The sequence below is a fragment of the Zea mays genome, chromosome 8, assembly GCF_902167145.1.
Source record: "Zea mays cultivar B73 chromosome 8, Zm-B73-REFERENCE-NAM-5.0, whole genome shotgun sequence".
Classification (NCBI taxonomy): Eukaryota; Viridiplantae; Streptophyta; class Magnoliopsida; order Poales; family Poaceae; genus Zea; species Zea mays.
The window spans coordinates 8,764,242-8,777,971 of record NC_050103.1 but is presented as its reverse complement, the minus strand read 5'-3'; the positions used below and the strand labels follow the sequence as shown (position 1 = coordinate 8,777,971).

The window sequence follows — 13,730 nt, the reverse complement described above, 5'->3', positions numbered from 1 at the left end:
CCGCGGGGAACTCGCCATCATCGCGCTGACTGCTGCCAGGAGGTCGGCGCTCCGTGCTAGGCTGCGCGCGCTCGACCTCAGCTACGGGGCCTGGCGGCGTGGTGGACGGCGCCGTACAAGGATTGCCTCCGCGCCGCAGCGGATCACGCGCTGGCCGGCGTAGCACACGACGGCCGCGTGGCCGACGCTGTGAGCGCCCTGCGCGTGTTTTAGCGGAGGAAGTGCCAGGGCCTCTGATCGCGTCGGAGTTCCTACTACTGTACTGGTGTGCATGCAAGAAGGGACCCCTTGATCTCTTTTCAACAAATAAATTCATAGAATTGTTTGCTGATGCATGCATGTGTCTGAACATCTGGGGTGTTGGGTTCAGTTTGAGCCGATCAAAGTTCTGCCAGTTTGCATGCAGATTCCATCCATTTCCTTTCTGGAGCAAACCTACATGTACAAAACACAAGCTAGCAGCACTTGGAGCTTTTATAAGTATATCGATCACCACCGTTGAGAAACGAGTTCGTCGTGCACCCAGGCAAATCACTCTATACCAACAAGGTCTGATAATCTCCATCAGGTCCTCCAGAATTCTTCCTTTGAGAATTGAGACGGAGCACTCGACCGCGCGCTTCAACTGAGCACACCACAGTTGGTGACTAGGATCTTGGTGTACGGGCGGTTGAAGCCTCGTTCCGCAACCACCGCTCTCTTGTCGCCGATCAGCTTGGCCACTCTGTAAGCATTCGTACGTACGCACATCATATGCGGAGCTAACCAATGATTCCGAGAGAGAGAGAGAGACAGAGAGAAACAAACGACCGACCTGAAGTACGGCGAGTCGGTGTTGTCCCTGACGGTGGGCACGGCGGCGATCTTGGCCACCACGTCCATGCCATCCAGCACCCTCCCGACCAGCACCGCGGCCGCGTCCAGCTCGGGGGCCGCGCCGGTGGTGACGACGAACTCGGTGGCGTTGGGCACCACGCCGGCCTGCTCCTCCTCCACCTCCAGCTTCCCGCCCCTGGCCACCAGCTTCGGCCGCGGCGGCGGCAGGCTCGGGTCCCGCACCACGATCGACACCGCGCCGGCCGCCGCGTGCACGGCCCCGGCCCCGGCCCCGCACCGCGCGCGCACCGCCTCCGCCTCGGCCGCCAGCCGCTCCGTCACCGCGGGCACGGCCGGGTACGACACCACGCCGCCGTGCTGCACGTAGCCCGGCACCACCTTCACGAACTCCTTGCGCCGGTACCCCACGCCCGTCACCAGGGACAGGAACCGGGCCGCGCCCGCCGGGGCCGCGCCCCCGAACAGCCCCACCGTGATGCGCCCCGCCGGCTCGCCGCCGATCGACACGTCCAGGAAGGCCTTCGCGGTCACGGGCAGCTCGGCGAGGCACGGCGCCACCGCGGCTTCGGCTTCCCGCGCCTTGGACGGCGCCGGCGAGACGGCCAGGAGAGCCGGCGCGGCCGCGATGGCGATTGACGCGCCGGCGGCAGCGCGGCGGCCGAGCTTAGGCGGCGGCGAAGGGTTGTGCCGCTGCGTCGGCGCTGGCGTCTGCTTGGCGGTGTTGAGGATTCGCTGCGACATTTTTGCTTTGCCCAGGCTGGCATGAGCATGGCACGCGGCGCGCATTTTGCAAAAGTGTGGTGACGAGGGCGGTGCGTGGATAAGGTGGCCAATCAGGTTCCTTCGCCGGGGCCTGCGATTCTCTCTACTTGCTACCGGTCTGTGACAGATGCTGCCACGACCTCCACCTGCTGTCCAGTCTTAAACGGTCTGACTTTAATCCATATCTAGTGTTTTGTCTCTACAAATTGCAGCTGCAGCAGTACAGAGTTCTACGAACGAATTGAATGAACATACCAAACCTGCAAATAACGAGATTCTACTATTTTATTTAGGTGCCTCGAACATATACAATTTCTTTTCCTTACAATAATTCAGTGAGTGATTAGGAGCATTTTTATTGGAGATTTATTGAAAAAAGGGGAAAAAACACGAAAGAACAGGTGCCAACCACATGTATTTTTCGTAACCTAGTGCCGATTTGACAAATACCTGAAAGTGAGCTATCGCGCTAAAAAATATCCAGAATGGATGGAGATGGAAACCTATAGATTCATGAATTTCCAAATGGAAAACCTGAGCCATCATCACATCATGTTTGTGTATGAAACCTATTAACATTCGGAGCAAAAATATAGACGCATGTTTCTGCGCACACAACGGCAGTATCTTGACACGGAAAAAAATCTGTACATTACAGATGCAAATAACTTTTTTTAGAGCCCCTTACATCCACCATTTGGAGACCTACAAAAATAAATCAAAATTTATAACTTAATTATTCAATAATTTAATTTTTTATATTTATATGGACCATCAAATATGAATACGAGAGACTGTAAAAGATTATTTTTTGCATCCCGACGCAAAGAATTTTTTCACTTGACAAGACTCAAGAGCGAAAAACAAGCAAGCAAAGAAGATAAACCATCCCCGAAGGCCGTTTTTAATAGAGAGCAGCAAGGAGAGCGAGCGCACCAACGGGGATCTGAGCATCCGACCGGCCGCTTGCTAGGGTTTCGTCCGTCCGCCTCCCTGCCACAGCACCACTCCGCATCTCCAGCCCTAGCCTCGCTCAGCCCGGGATCCCGCGGGGGCCATGGCGGCTGAAGCGCCACCGTCGGCGTCGGCGTCGGCGTCCTCCTCCTCGGCTCCGCGGCCGCCTACCGCGGCCGCCTCCGCCCCCGGCGGCGGCGGCGGCGGGGCGCCCGCGTCCGCGGAGTCGTACCTCGGGAGCCTCATCAGCCTGACATCGAAGAGCGAGATCAGGTACGAGGGCGTCCTCTACGACATCAACACCGAGGAGTCCAGCATCGGCCTGCGCAATGGTAAATAGCCTCCCCCTTCTCCGACGCGCTCGCTCCGAAGTCCGAACCCGCGGCCGTCGTTTTCCTCGGATGCGAACCTTCATGACCTAGATTCGCTGCTCTATGGTGCGTGCGCCCGGCGATGCGAGTCCTTGCCCCCCTACCAGTGCCAGGGTCTCGGTGATCGAGGGGAATTCGAAATTTTCCAGTATCCAGTGTTGTATGGTAGAACTATGTTTACCCACCTCACTTGCTCATCGTCTCGACTTGTCGCCAGTTATTGTTCCGCCTGCTATGTCCTCTCATGCCTGAATCAGTTAAACTTCTGTTTCGAACTGAGACGTGTGCGCCTTAGGCACTGTCTATTGCTTCGCTTCAGATGCTGCTGTTGTGATCTACACCTGTCAATTCCTTGTTTTGTAGTGCGGTCCTTTGGAACCGAAGGTCGGAAGAAAGACGGAGTGCAGATTCCTGCTAGCGACAAAGTTTACGAGTATATCCTCTTCCGGGGAACTGATATCAAGGTACGTGGAACCATCTACGGGGCTCCTGATGCAGTGCTACTTTCATTGTCGACAATTGAGTGTTGTTCAATGGCTCAACGCTTTATGTTGGTGCCTGGTCTCTGCTTAATCACCAAATTATTTTGTGTTTCAACTTTCAATTATGCATTTTGGCCCATTGGTTTGAGGGTCCGATGGATGCAAAAGCAACAGTGGGGTTATCTTCTCACCAAACTAAGCCAAACCCACATGTGGTGTCCATGTTTCTATTTCACAAATTATTTATTCGCATTCTTTTCAAGTATCTGTATCATTCAGATTTTTAGAATATAATATTATTGATTTGCTGTAAAGTCACTAAGCACATGTTGCTTGAATTGTTTGCTTGCCTACAGTTATATTTGCTAATTCTATTTAATGTATCATGCACTCTTTGTTGTGTCTGTTGTTATGTTTCATCTCTAACCTACCTCAACTTGTTTTTGAGGACTCTGTGTATGTTTATATTTCATATGTATCCAATTCAGTACAATAAGCAGACAAGTAATATTAGCTATACGGTAGTTAGTTCTGAATATTTTAGTTCAATATGCGAGCAATTCATAAATGCATATGTATTATGTACCATGTTGTCATGCACTTTTTTAAAGTTTCTATTTTGTACTTTTCTTCTGGAAACTTCATTGATTATTTTGCATTATATGTTTTGATGCATGAATAACATCTATGGCATGTTTTAGTGCACATATTTCAATATGTATATATGTATACTTTTATATTTTCCTCTTTTAAACTGTCAGCCCATTTTTTTATTTAACATTATAATTTACTTGTGGTTCCCATAATTCTGCAGGATTTGCAAGTTAAGTCATCACCACCACAGCCGCCACCACCACAAGCAGCTTCCCTGCACAATGATCCTGCCATAATACAGGTACTATCATATACAAGTATAAATAGATAACCTGTTCTGTGTCTCTTCATGGCTGCTTAGCTAATAAACACTGTTTTGCAGTCACATTATTCTCAACCTGCATCAACGTCATCAAGTTTGCCTTCAGCTGGGGGTGCAGTTTTACCAGACTTTAGCTCCCAGGCAGTTCAATATGGGCTTCAGAGGCCAACCTTTCAGAGTAACCTTCCTCTCTACCAACCAGGGAATACTCCGTGGGGCTCTTCAGTGGCACCTCCAGCAGGAAATGCTCCATGGGGCTCTTCAGTGGCGCCTCCAGCAGGAAATGCTTCAACACTTTCAGTTCCCTCAATGTACTGGCAAGGGTACTATGCACCTTCAAGTGGGCTGCCGCATCATTTGCAGCCACCTCCTTTGCTTCATCCAACACCAGGATTGTCGGTTCCCCAGAATCTCCAATATCCAGGACTAAATCCTTCTTTGCAATCTGGGCCGCAAAAGCTGTCAGAACTCCAACCCTCATTGATGCCACCTATTACTAGTCAAGGTCCTTCATCAGGTATCCTGCCTGCTACAACAGCTCCTGCTTCTGCTACATTATTAGCTCCAGAAAGCTCAAAGCCTCTGTTGCCGAACATGGGATCGTTGTTTGCTCCACGTGCAACATCTCTTGGTGCAACTTTTCCTTTACCAAGCCAGCCAACTGCCGTCGCTGAAACTAGTGCAACAGTGTCACAGAACTTAACTTCATTTGGTAGCAGCAAGGTTCCTGCTCTTCCAGGCTCAACACTGGCATACCAAACCGTATCTCAGTCTGTTTCTTCTACTATTGCCCCATCTAGCTCAGCCCAAGCGGAGATGCCTGTGCCTTTGCTGGCACCATCAGGTCAACTATTGCAGAACACATCATCCATCCTTTCATCATCGCATTCCATGCAGGCACCATTACAGCTGGCTAGCAAAGAAGTCAAGCCAATTGAGCCTAAGGCTAAGGTTGCAGAACCGTTACTACCTGACCCTTTGCTACCAGATCCACCATCACGGGCTATGCCTGAAATTAAGGAGCCTATATTACCATTGCCGAAACAGACGCCTCAGAAGGTATGTGCTTTTCTACTCATGTCTTTGTGCTTGCAGAGGCAAATGAAAGATTTTTAACTGAAAAACAGCTAGTTTTTTAACCATGTGCAGATGTTTCAGTACATACTCTGATTTGGAGTTATTTCGATGTCCTGATGAACTTAGAGCCACAATCTTTTAAAATTTTGAATTTGTGAACTACGAAAATTATTCTGCTGGTTGTTACTTTCTTTTTGTTCTGACTTAATCTAATGAAAACTGGTAATATACTAGAAACGTAGAACTATTTTAACCATATGACCAACTGAAACTTAATGTACAAGATAAGGTGAAGTTGCAGGTTTGAAAAAACTATGCAAGATACTGTGGATTATTTTTTTTGCCAATTTTGCATACACCTCACTGACCATGATGCTTTTTAGTGAAAATGATTAGTTTCATTGCTTTATTTCTTTCTTTTTTCTTGCTTTTAATTTTGAAATGCCATGTAGTGAAATTAACGCTTCGTGTTTCCATTGAAGAAAGTTCTTGCTTATCTGCCTCACGCCCTCACTTTGATTTCAGTACAATGGATCTGGTTCACGCAACCACCACAACTTTAGGGGCCGTGGAAGGGGTAGAGGGAGTGCGGTATGCTGATACAATCCACTTTATTTGTTTTCGTATTCGATCACATATTTAATGACAATGAATGCTAATTTAACCCTTGTCTCATGGTTCACGTCCCTACCTTTTACTCTTCACTACTTGTCTGAATGGAGCCATGCTATGTTATTTTTAGAAGAGATAATATTGAGACGATCCTATGCAGCTTTATTTTGTTTTTGTTAACTAAAGCATGAAATTTGACAAATATGCCAACTATAATCATTGTTGATTTGATAATGGTAATTTGTTGTTAACAACTTAATATGCACAAATTATCTGTATTAGCCATGTGCATCCTTTGATTTTTGTATCAACAGAAGCATATGTACATTTTGAAGTGGTTTCCTGCTTCACTTTATTATTAGTTTGCTAGTGAGTTCGCACATCTCACAATGCACAATGCACATAAAAAGTATTTTGTGCAAGCTAGCGTGAAATTGCTTGGTGAGTACCACTGTAAACAATCTGAAATGACACGTTTGATTTGTGATAAGTGACACAAACCATCAGTGTGTAACTGAGCATGTGTGCTTTGTTGTTTTTTAGATGACATGTAGCATGTGACTATTACTCCTATGCTGTAGTTTGTGATCCTTATGACCATATAGGTTTTTACTTCCTCTGGTCCAGTTTATAAGTTGCACATGCTTATCGGGTTCAAACTTCACAATCTTTGGCTATTAACTTAGCCAACAATTTTTAACTATTGTAGTAAAATCTTGATACATTTAGATCTGCAATCAAATATACTATCAAAACATCCAATGATCATAAGTTTATAATCATAAAAGTATAATATAAAACAAATGAATGATTGAAGTGTCATTTAGGCCGTGCCATGCCAGACTATGCTTTGTAAAATGCAATGGAGGGAGTATTTGTATACCTTGGGAAATGATGCTAGGATTGAATAATATTGTTAAATAGTTAAATGTCAGATTTGTTGATGTTTGTATCTTGCTTTGCAGTTTTCACAGTCTGTAACAGCATTCACTGAAGAATTTGATTTCACGGCCATGAATGAGAAGTTTAACAAAGATGAAGTATGGGGCCATCTTGGTAAGAAATCCCAGTCAAGGGACAAGGATGGTGAGGTGGGAGATGATGTGTTTGATGAAGAACTGGAGGCTGAGGAAACTGACAACCCAGAGCTAGCTGTTAAGGTTTGATGCTCTTTTATCATTGTTTCATACATATTGGTGGTTTTTTCTTTGCAAGGAAACTTGACTTGCCTTTGATCATAATGCAGCCTGTTTATGTCAAGGACGACTTCTTTGATTCCCTCTCTAGTGGAACGTTTGGACGTGGAGGGCCAAATGGAAGGGGAAGACCTTCTGAACGGCGCAGAGTAGACACAGAGGTACTGGACCAAAACCACCTTTCTTCTCGAGTTTTCCACTGTTGCTGCTTTGCTCATTGTTATTGGTGTGCAGACGTTTGGCGAATTTCCGAGGCACAGGCAGCCCTACCGTGGTGGCGGCCGAGGCTACCGTGGCGGTGGGCGTTCCCGTGGTTCATATTACGGTGGCAGAGGCTATGGAAACACGGGGAGGGGTGGCCCTGGGAATTCTTATCCTCACTGGGGCAATGGGAGAGATTGATTATAGCAGCAGCAGCCATACTTGCGGGTGTTGTAGTCTTTTGCCACATGCATGAAGCGCATCCATTACTATTAAACAAATAAATGGAACCTTACCACCATGTCACTCGTCGGTGTGCCTTGTCCAGACAAGGCCTGTAGCGTTTGGTCATTGATGTGGTGCACCCCTGCCCTGTAGGAGAGTTACCAGTAGATGAGCAGATGAGATGATGCTTGATAGGTATAAGCTTGTGGCCCTTGATGTGCATACCTTGCACTTGAGATTTAGTTGTATAGGCCGGTCTCAATGCAGGCATGCAACGTCGGCTCTAGCTCAGTAACCTTTTCCTTTCACAAAGTTTAGCCGTGTTGTCTGTTTTGTATTGGTGATAGTGTAACTTTGAAAAATTTACTGCTTATTGTACGTTGTTTGGGTTGAGGATGAGTGGGATGGAATGGCTCTATTCTAGTCTTTTAGGATGGGATTCGAGTCTGGTGTTTGGTTGGAGGGGAGGACTTGTCCCAGTTTCTGTATTTGAATGGAGGGACGATGAGAAGGAATTTATGTTGTTTGTGACTGGTTAGGATATCTGTTAAGCTTGTTCGGTTAGGGGTGGATTGATGAGAGATTAGAGATGATTAAATCACAAATTTGTATAGGAGTGGGTTAAATTGCCTCCAATCCTTCTCAATAGGTGGGGTCTGCATGTTAAGGGTTTGTTCGGTTATTCCTATCCCGTGTGGATTGGATGGGATTGGAAAAAATTATGAAAGATTTTGACTTATTTGGGATTGAAACCCATCCAATCCCACCCAATCCACATGGATTGAGAACAAAACGAACAAGCCCTAATATGGTGCCGCTCTTAACCTGGTCCGCGGTTGCCACGCCTTTGGCCCATTCGTTGGGGCCATGGCGTCGTATATATCTTATCTATTTTTTTTCGACCATATTAATAGAAATGTTTTTTGGCCCCTTTTTTATTTTTGCCGAAGCAAAATATTTATGTCAACAGCTCTTCCGCACACAAAAACTGTCAACTATGGTATAAAAGAAGATTCTCACGTTCAGGCGGTTCAGCACGTGACTCTCTGCGCTAGTCCCAAATGCCACAGCTTTCGTGCTTCATCATTCATCAAATAACAAAGGTTTTAAAGCAAGTTCGCTGATAAAGATACAGTTTCCAGTTTGAGAAGACGGAGCTTTTCTGTTTTTCTGTCAGCGGAACAGCACGGCGCCCGGCGCAGCTGAGCCTGTCCGGACGGGTAGTAGATGACAGAGGCTGTACTAGAAAGGAAGGGCATACTCCAGCTACGGGAAAGACCTGTGGTACTTGTAGATGACAGCGGCTGTACTAGAAAGGAAGGGCATACTCCAACTAGAGGAGCCATTTTTGTTTTCTGGAACGAAGAGTGAGCAAAATTAGAGGACTATACTGGGTTCTGATGTTATGTAAGGCTATTCGCACTCATGAAACACTAAATTTTTGCTCTAAAGAGAATATTTCATCCTGATCAGCGAAATTCTTTACTCTATCCTCCGCGTTCATATTCACTCTAAATATCTACCCTATACCAACTATCACAAATTCTACTATTTTTTCCTACACTTTTTTTTTGTCCCCACCAACATGCATTTGCGAACGTGGCGCATGGACCGATTTTTTTTGTTATTTATTGTTTTTTGTGATGAAAATTTGTATTTAGACCTTGGGAATACTTATTTCAGAATTTGTACCCGATGCTCGACGCCATATCCTGTGGCGTCGAGCTAACACGGCTCGGCGCCACGGATCTTGGTGACAAGCTCAGTGTCGCGCTGGACCGACCTTGCTGGCGTGGCGGTGACGTGGCCCGAGCTCGACGCCATAGATCTTGGCGCCGAGCTCGGACAAAATATCCACCACACACTCTCTTTCTTCTCTCTGATTACTTCTTCGTTGCGCGCTTCTTTCTCCTCTCCATCGCCGCCGGCCTCACATCTCTACCGCGCGCGCCTCCCCGCCGGATCGTCGGACCGCGCGCCTCCACCATCTCCACCGCGAGCGCCTCGCCATCTCCACCATCTCGCCGGCGAGCGCCTCCACCATCCCTGCCGAGTGAGGTATTATTTTTTCAAAATTTTTAGTTAATTAGCACATTGTTTAGTATATAGGAGGAAAGTTAGTGAGTATATAGTTAGTATAACGTTACCATTTAATTAGTGACTACATAGTTAGTAAATTGCTAGCATATGTTTAGCATATTGTTTATCATATGGTTAGCATATTGTTTATTATGTACATAATGTATGTTTGTTTTGTTTTAGTCAGTGTGTATGGAAGCCATCGTGTTGTTGTATCTTTGCAGGTTTTAGAAACCTCACTATATAGGGGAGGTGTTGCCGATTTTTTGACTAACAGTACAAATTTTTTTGTACATAGGTTTCTTTCCGACTCGACATTCGACATCGTTAGCTTGACTCATTCGCGGTCTCAGGTATACATTGTTTTCATACATTATTCATAGATGATATAATTTTGTTTGTTGTGGTCATTTTATAGTTACTATATAGTTATTAGCCAGTCCCTAGACATCATTGACATGAGCTGCATGTGCCTCCTATGCAGCCAGACGTTCATCGTCCCATTCCTGCAGTTGGACCTTTTACAGCTGGACAGAGCTCCTCGCGATCGACGCGGGATACGTTTGCAGACGTGGACAACGACGACGACGACGATGATGACGACGACGACGACATCGCATGCCAGGACATGATTGGACCGTCATAGCTGAAGGACGCTCCCACAACTCAGCCGTCACATCTCACACCACGTAGACGACGTCCACGTGACCCATACACTCTAGACACCGACACTCTTGGGGCCAAGGGCAAGGGTAAGACTAGGAGGAAGTAAATACTATGTGATGTAGACTTTATGATGAAAACTTTGTGATGTGGACCTTATGATGTCAACTTTGTGTTGTAGACTATGTATTATGGACTATGTTATGTGGACCTTGTATTAAAGACTATGTTATGTGGACTTTGTCATATTTTGTGTTATTTGTGATGTTTTATATGCTGAAATGTGGTGATATCTTATAATATGTGATTATTTCAACTATGGTTGTTAATAAAACAAGGGAAACTCTTGCGATTTTTTTTGTGATTTGGAAATAACATGACAATGCAATAGAAACAATACAGATTTGAAACATTAGGGTTCTAAAACGTTTTGGATATGAAAGTACTACATAACACGCTACAAGCTTGTTCAATCAGAAATTAGGGATGAAAACGATCGGGAAAAACCTCCAACCACTTTCAAATCCATATTTAAAAACGAAACCAGGATCGGAAACGGTAATGCCGATCGGGAAAACGAAACCGGGATTAACGGAATGACGGGAAACGATATAAACGATCGGAAACACATCGAAAATGGTTGAAAACTGGTAATTAAAATCGGAAACACCAACAGATGCAACCATTATTATATAGTTAATTGGTCAACAAGTTGGCATTAAAGTTAAGCATGCATCATTAGAATAGATAAATAATTCAACAGACATATTATGGCAACATTACACCAAACATAAAGCAACATTTTCAGCCAAAGTTGCCATAGAACAATATAGTTATAAAGTTTCTAACTTAATTGGTGCAAGTCTGCAACATTACAGCCACAAGTAAATATGTTTTGGTGGCCGGATAGAGATAATATAGGTCTGCAACATTACAAGCATCTAAGTCCTAAACTCAATAAATAAGTTTCTTGTTGCAGTCCTGCGTACTGCCACTTGCGAACTTGCCTACAACGTACTCCTATTTCTATTTGGTTAATGGTCATCAATCATTTGCCTCAGAGATCAGTGCCCAACAGCCCCTCTTCATCACTATCTGCCACTTGGTCATCCTATAAGTTATCAACATGAAACCATGAATTTAAAATGAGTATCAAAGTTAAACAACAAGATGAAAAGAGATGCAAGCTGCAAAGTACATGCATTTTTTATAATCAATTGAGCAACTTGGATAGGAAAAGTATATTGAAGGTAAACATTGTCTTATGTGTACCTCAAACTTTGGTATTGAAGCAAGCATCTCTATCATATAAAGATCACAAACAATTGAACCAATCTTACTATCTGTAAATTAAAAAAACAAAGTCAAAAATCAGCCATCATAATTAGTATAGACTAGCAACCAAACTCACAAAACCAACAAGAATACCTCTTCTTTCTGAAGCAACCCAGTCTTTTGTGCATATCAATGCTTCAACCATTTCAGGATCAAGACGACTACGAAAAGGATCAACTACACGTCCGCTGGAACTAAAAGCAGACTCTGAAGAAATAGTTGATACTTGTACAACGAGCAAGTCACGAGCAATCTAAGCCATGATAGGATACTCCTTAATCTGGTTCTTCCACCATGATAAAATATCAAAGTTCCCGGTACCACTAAACCTCAAAGGTGGATCTGCCATATACTTCTCTAGCTCATTCAAGTCAGCCCCATCGTTTCCATTTAATGCATATAAATATTTGTCTAGTTCATCATCATTGTTATCCTTATCCACTAATAAATCTGCTACATCAGTGACAGTAATAGGTTCCTCTGATGTACCTTTGGTCCTAGACCTTGTAGATGGAGTTGAACTAGGGCTACAACAGTGATACACATGTAGGACTTGTTCTGATTTGATGTCCACATGTCCATTGTGGCACTAAATCGACAGGGAACAGTTTTAAAGTATGCATACAACTTCTCTTTTTCTTGCAAATACATGCTTAGAATTTCTTTCCTAATGGTAACACGAGACTTGATTGGGAAGCTAGGACGTAGGGATTTAATGAAGTCAACAAAGTACTCGTGATCAGCTATGTTGAATGGGTACTCATGCATCACAATAGCCAAGTAGAACTTCCTCACACTAGCTTCTTCATCATACTTGTAAGGTTGCACAACAATGATGTTTTTGTCATTGTCTTTTTCCACTTTTAGTTGTTGTTGTCCCTTTACTATACTGTGTGATGTCCTTAGATGGGACCAAAATCCTATTGTTCCATAATTACTCTCACATCTACCCTTGTGTTTGCACTTAGGGAAATTGCAATGAGCCCACATCTGCACATATGATTTCCCATTATCCTCAATGCTTACTCTGTGCTTCGTGAAGTACTGCCAAACATCTGATGTACACTTTTTAGACCTCTTTCCAGAAGGCTCATCCCCATCAACAACTATAACATTTGCATTATCAGTTACTTGTCCCTGCACTTGTTTTCCATTGACACTCATTGAACCAGCAGCGACATCACTTGGTAAAGTGCTTGGATCTATTCCTATCGATGAGCTGGGATTTGGAGTTGCAGTGACACTAGACAAACACATGCCTAAATCCTGAACTAGACTTGGACTTCCACTTGCTGACATAGCCCTCTTAGTTCTTACAACCTACAAAGACAAGATTCAATGACTATAATTGTTGGACAGAGTGAATCAGTGAAGCACAAGCATTTTAGAAAAAGCAGGTATATGCTGAAAAGTGAAAATCACCAGCACAACCAAAATCCTAAATTAGAAAAATCAGTCATAAGTTCTATACCTTGTGTTGGAATGGGAGGAAGCGTGCTACTATTCACCACAAGTAGTGAAGGCGGTGGCGGTGGCTCCAGGGACATGGCAATGGCAACAACACGCTTAGCTGCTGACGAGCCACAACCTAAAGGTGAAGCAGGTCTCTTGGGTGGAACCATCGATCGAACTCTGAGGCTACTGCTGCGATGGTCGTGGGATTGTGAGGGCGATGGCCTGATGGGTGGTGCTGTCGGTTAGACGGTGGGAGGTGGCGTCGCGCCGGACGCTGGTGGTTCCTTGTTGCCTTGCCGTGCAGGTTGCAGCCGAGCGCCCGTCGGCCAATGCCTGCCTGGATGTGGGACATGGGGCACCGCCACCGCCAGGGCCCACGAAGCAGCCAAGCAGCGGCTGGAGCACGAGAGAGCACATACTAGACCAGGTATTGGGAGCGAGAGGAATGAGAACTGAGAAGCAAGAGCAGAGCACCAGCACCAGCACCAGCACGAGAGAACCGTAGTTAACGAGAGATGGAGAGAGAGCACATACCAGGGAGGCAGGGAGCCAGGGAGCAACGCCG

The 13,730-nt window shown here is 45.2% G+C and overlaps 2 protein-coding genes and 1 long non-coding RNA gene across 4 annotated transcripts; 1 reads left to right on the top strand and 2 right to left on the bottom strand.

Annotated features, from left to right (window-relative positions):
• Nucleotides 1-294: 294 nt before the first annotated feature.
• On the bottom strand, nt 295-1,834 carry LOC103634744 (peptidyl-prolyl cis-trans isomerase CYP26-2, chloroplastic). Its single transcript, XM_008657335.4, has 2 exons — nt 815-1,834; nt 295-724 (listed from the first exon to the last, which is right to left on the bottom strand). The coding sequence occupies exons 1-2, from the start codon at nt 1,621-1,623 to the stop codon at nt 622-624; spliced, it is 912 nt and encodes a 303-aa protein (XP_008655557.1). The 5' UTR covers nt 1,624-1,834; the 3' UTR covers nt 295-621.
• Nucleotides 1,835-2,513: 679 nt separating this feature from the next.
• On the top strand, nt 2,514-8,170 carry LOC100191766 (uncharacterized). 2 transcript variants are annotated; one of them, NM_001360565.1, is made up of 8 exons: nt 2,526-2,885; nt 3,288-3,388; nt 4,221-4,301; nt 4,383-5,381; nt 5,925-5,990; nt 6,977-7,171; nt 7,258-7,368; nt 7,442-8,170. In NM_001360565.1, exons 1-8 carry the CDS (start codon nt 2,657-2,659, stop codon nt 7,607-7,609), a joined length of 1,950 nt encoding a protein of 649 aa, NP_001347494.1. In that variant the 5' UTR covers nt 2,526-2,656; the 3' UTR covers nt 7,610-8,170. The 2 variants fall into 2 exon arrangements, with proteins under 2 accessions (XP_008654258.1, NP_001347494.1); XM_008656036.4 differs by lacking the exon at nt 5,925-5,990 and having other exon boundaries at nt 2,514-2,885; nt 7,442-8,051.
• Nucleotides 8,171-11,207: 3,037 nt separating this feature from the next.
• On the bottom strand, nt 11,208-11,685 carry LOC103634745 (uncharacterized). Its single transcript, XR_556913.1, has 2 exons — nt 11,648-11,685; nt 11,208-11,486 (listed from the first exon to the last, which is right to left on the bottom strand). It is a non-coding gene; the product is annotated as an uncharacterized lncRNA (long non-coding RNA).
• Nucleotides 11,686-13,730: the final 2,045 nt, after the last annotated feature.

Excerpts from the sequence above, each read along its gene's own strand:
- LOC100191766 (NM_001360565.1), top strand. The coding sequence starts at position 2,657 with ATGGCGGCTGAAGCGCCACCGTCGGCGTCGGCGTCGGCGTCCTCCTCC. Across the intron at positions 5,991-6,976 it reads GAAGGGGTAGAGGGAGTGCG|TTTTCACAGTCTGTAACAGC; the intron begins GTATGCTGATAC and ends CTTGCTTTGCAG. Across the intron at positions 7,172-7,257 it reads ACCCAGAGCTAGCTGTTAAG|CCTGTTTATGTCAAGGACGA; the intron begins GTTTGATGCTCT and ends ATCATAATGCAG.
- LOC103634744 (XM_008657335.4), bottom strand. The coding sequence starts at position 1,623 with ATGCGCGCCGCGTGCCATGCTCATGCCAGCCTGGGCAAAGCAAAAATG. Across the intron at positions 725-814 it reads ACCGACTCGCCGTACTTCAG|AGTGGCCAAGCTGATCGGCG; the intron begins GTCGGTCGTTTG and ends GAATGCTTACAG.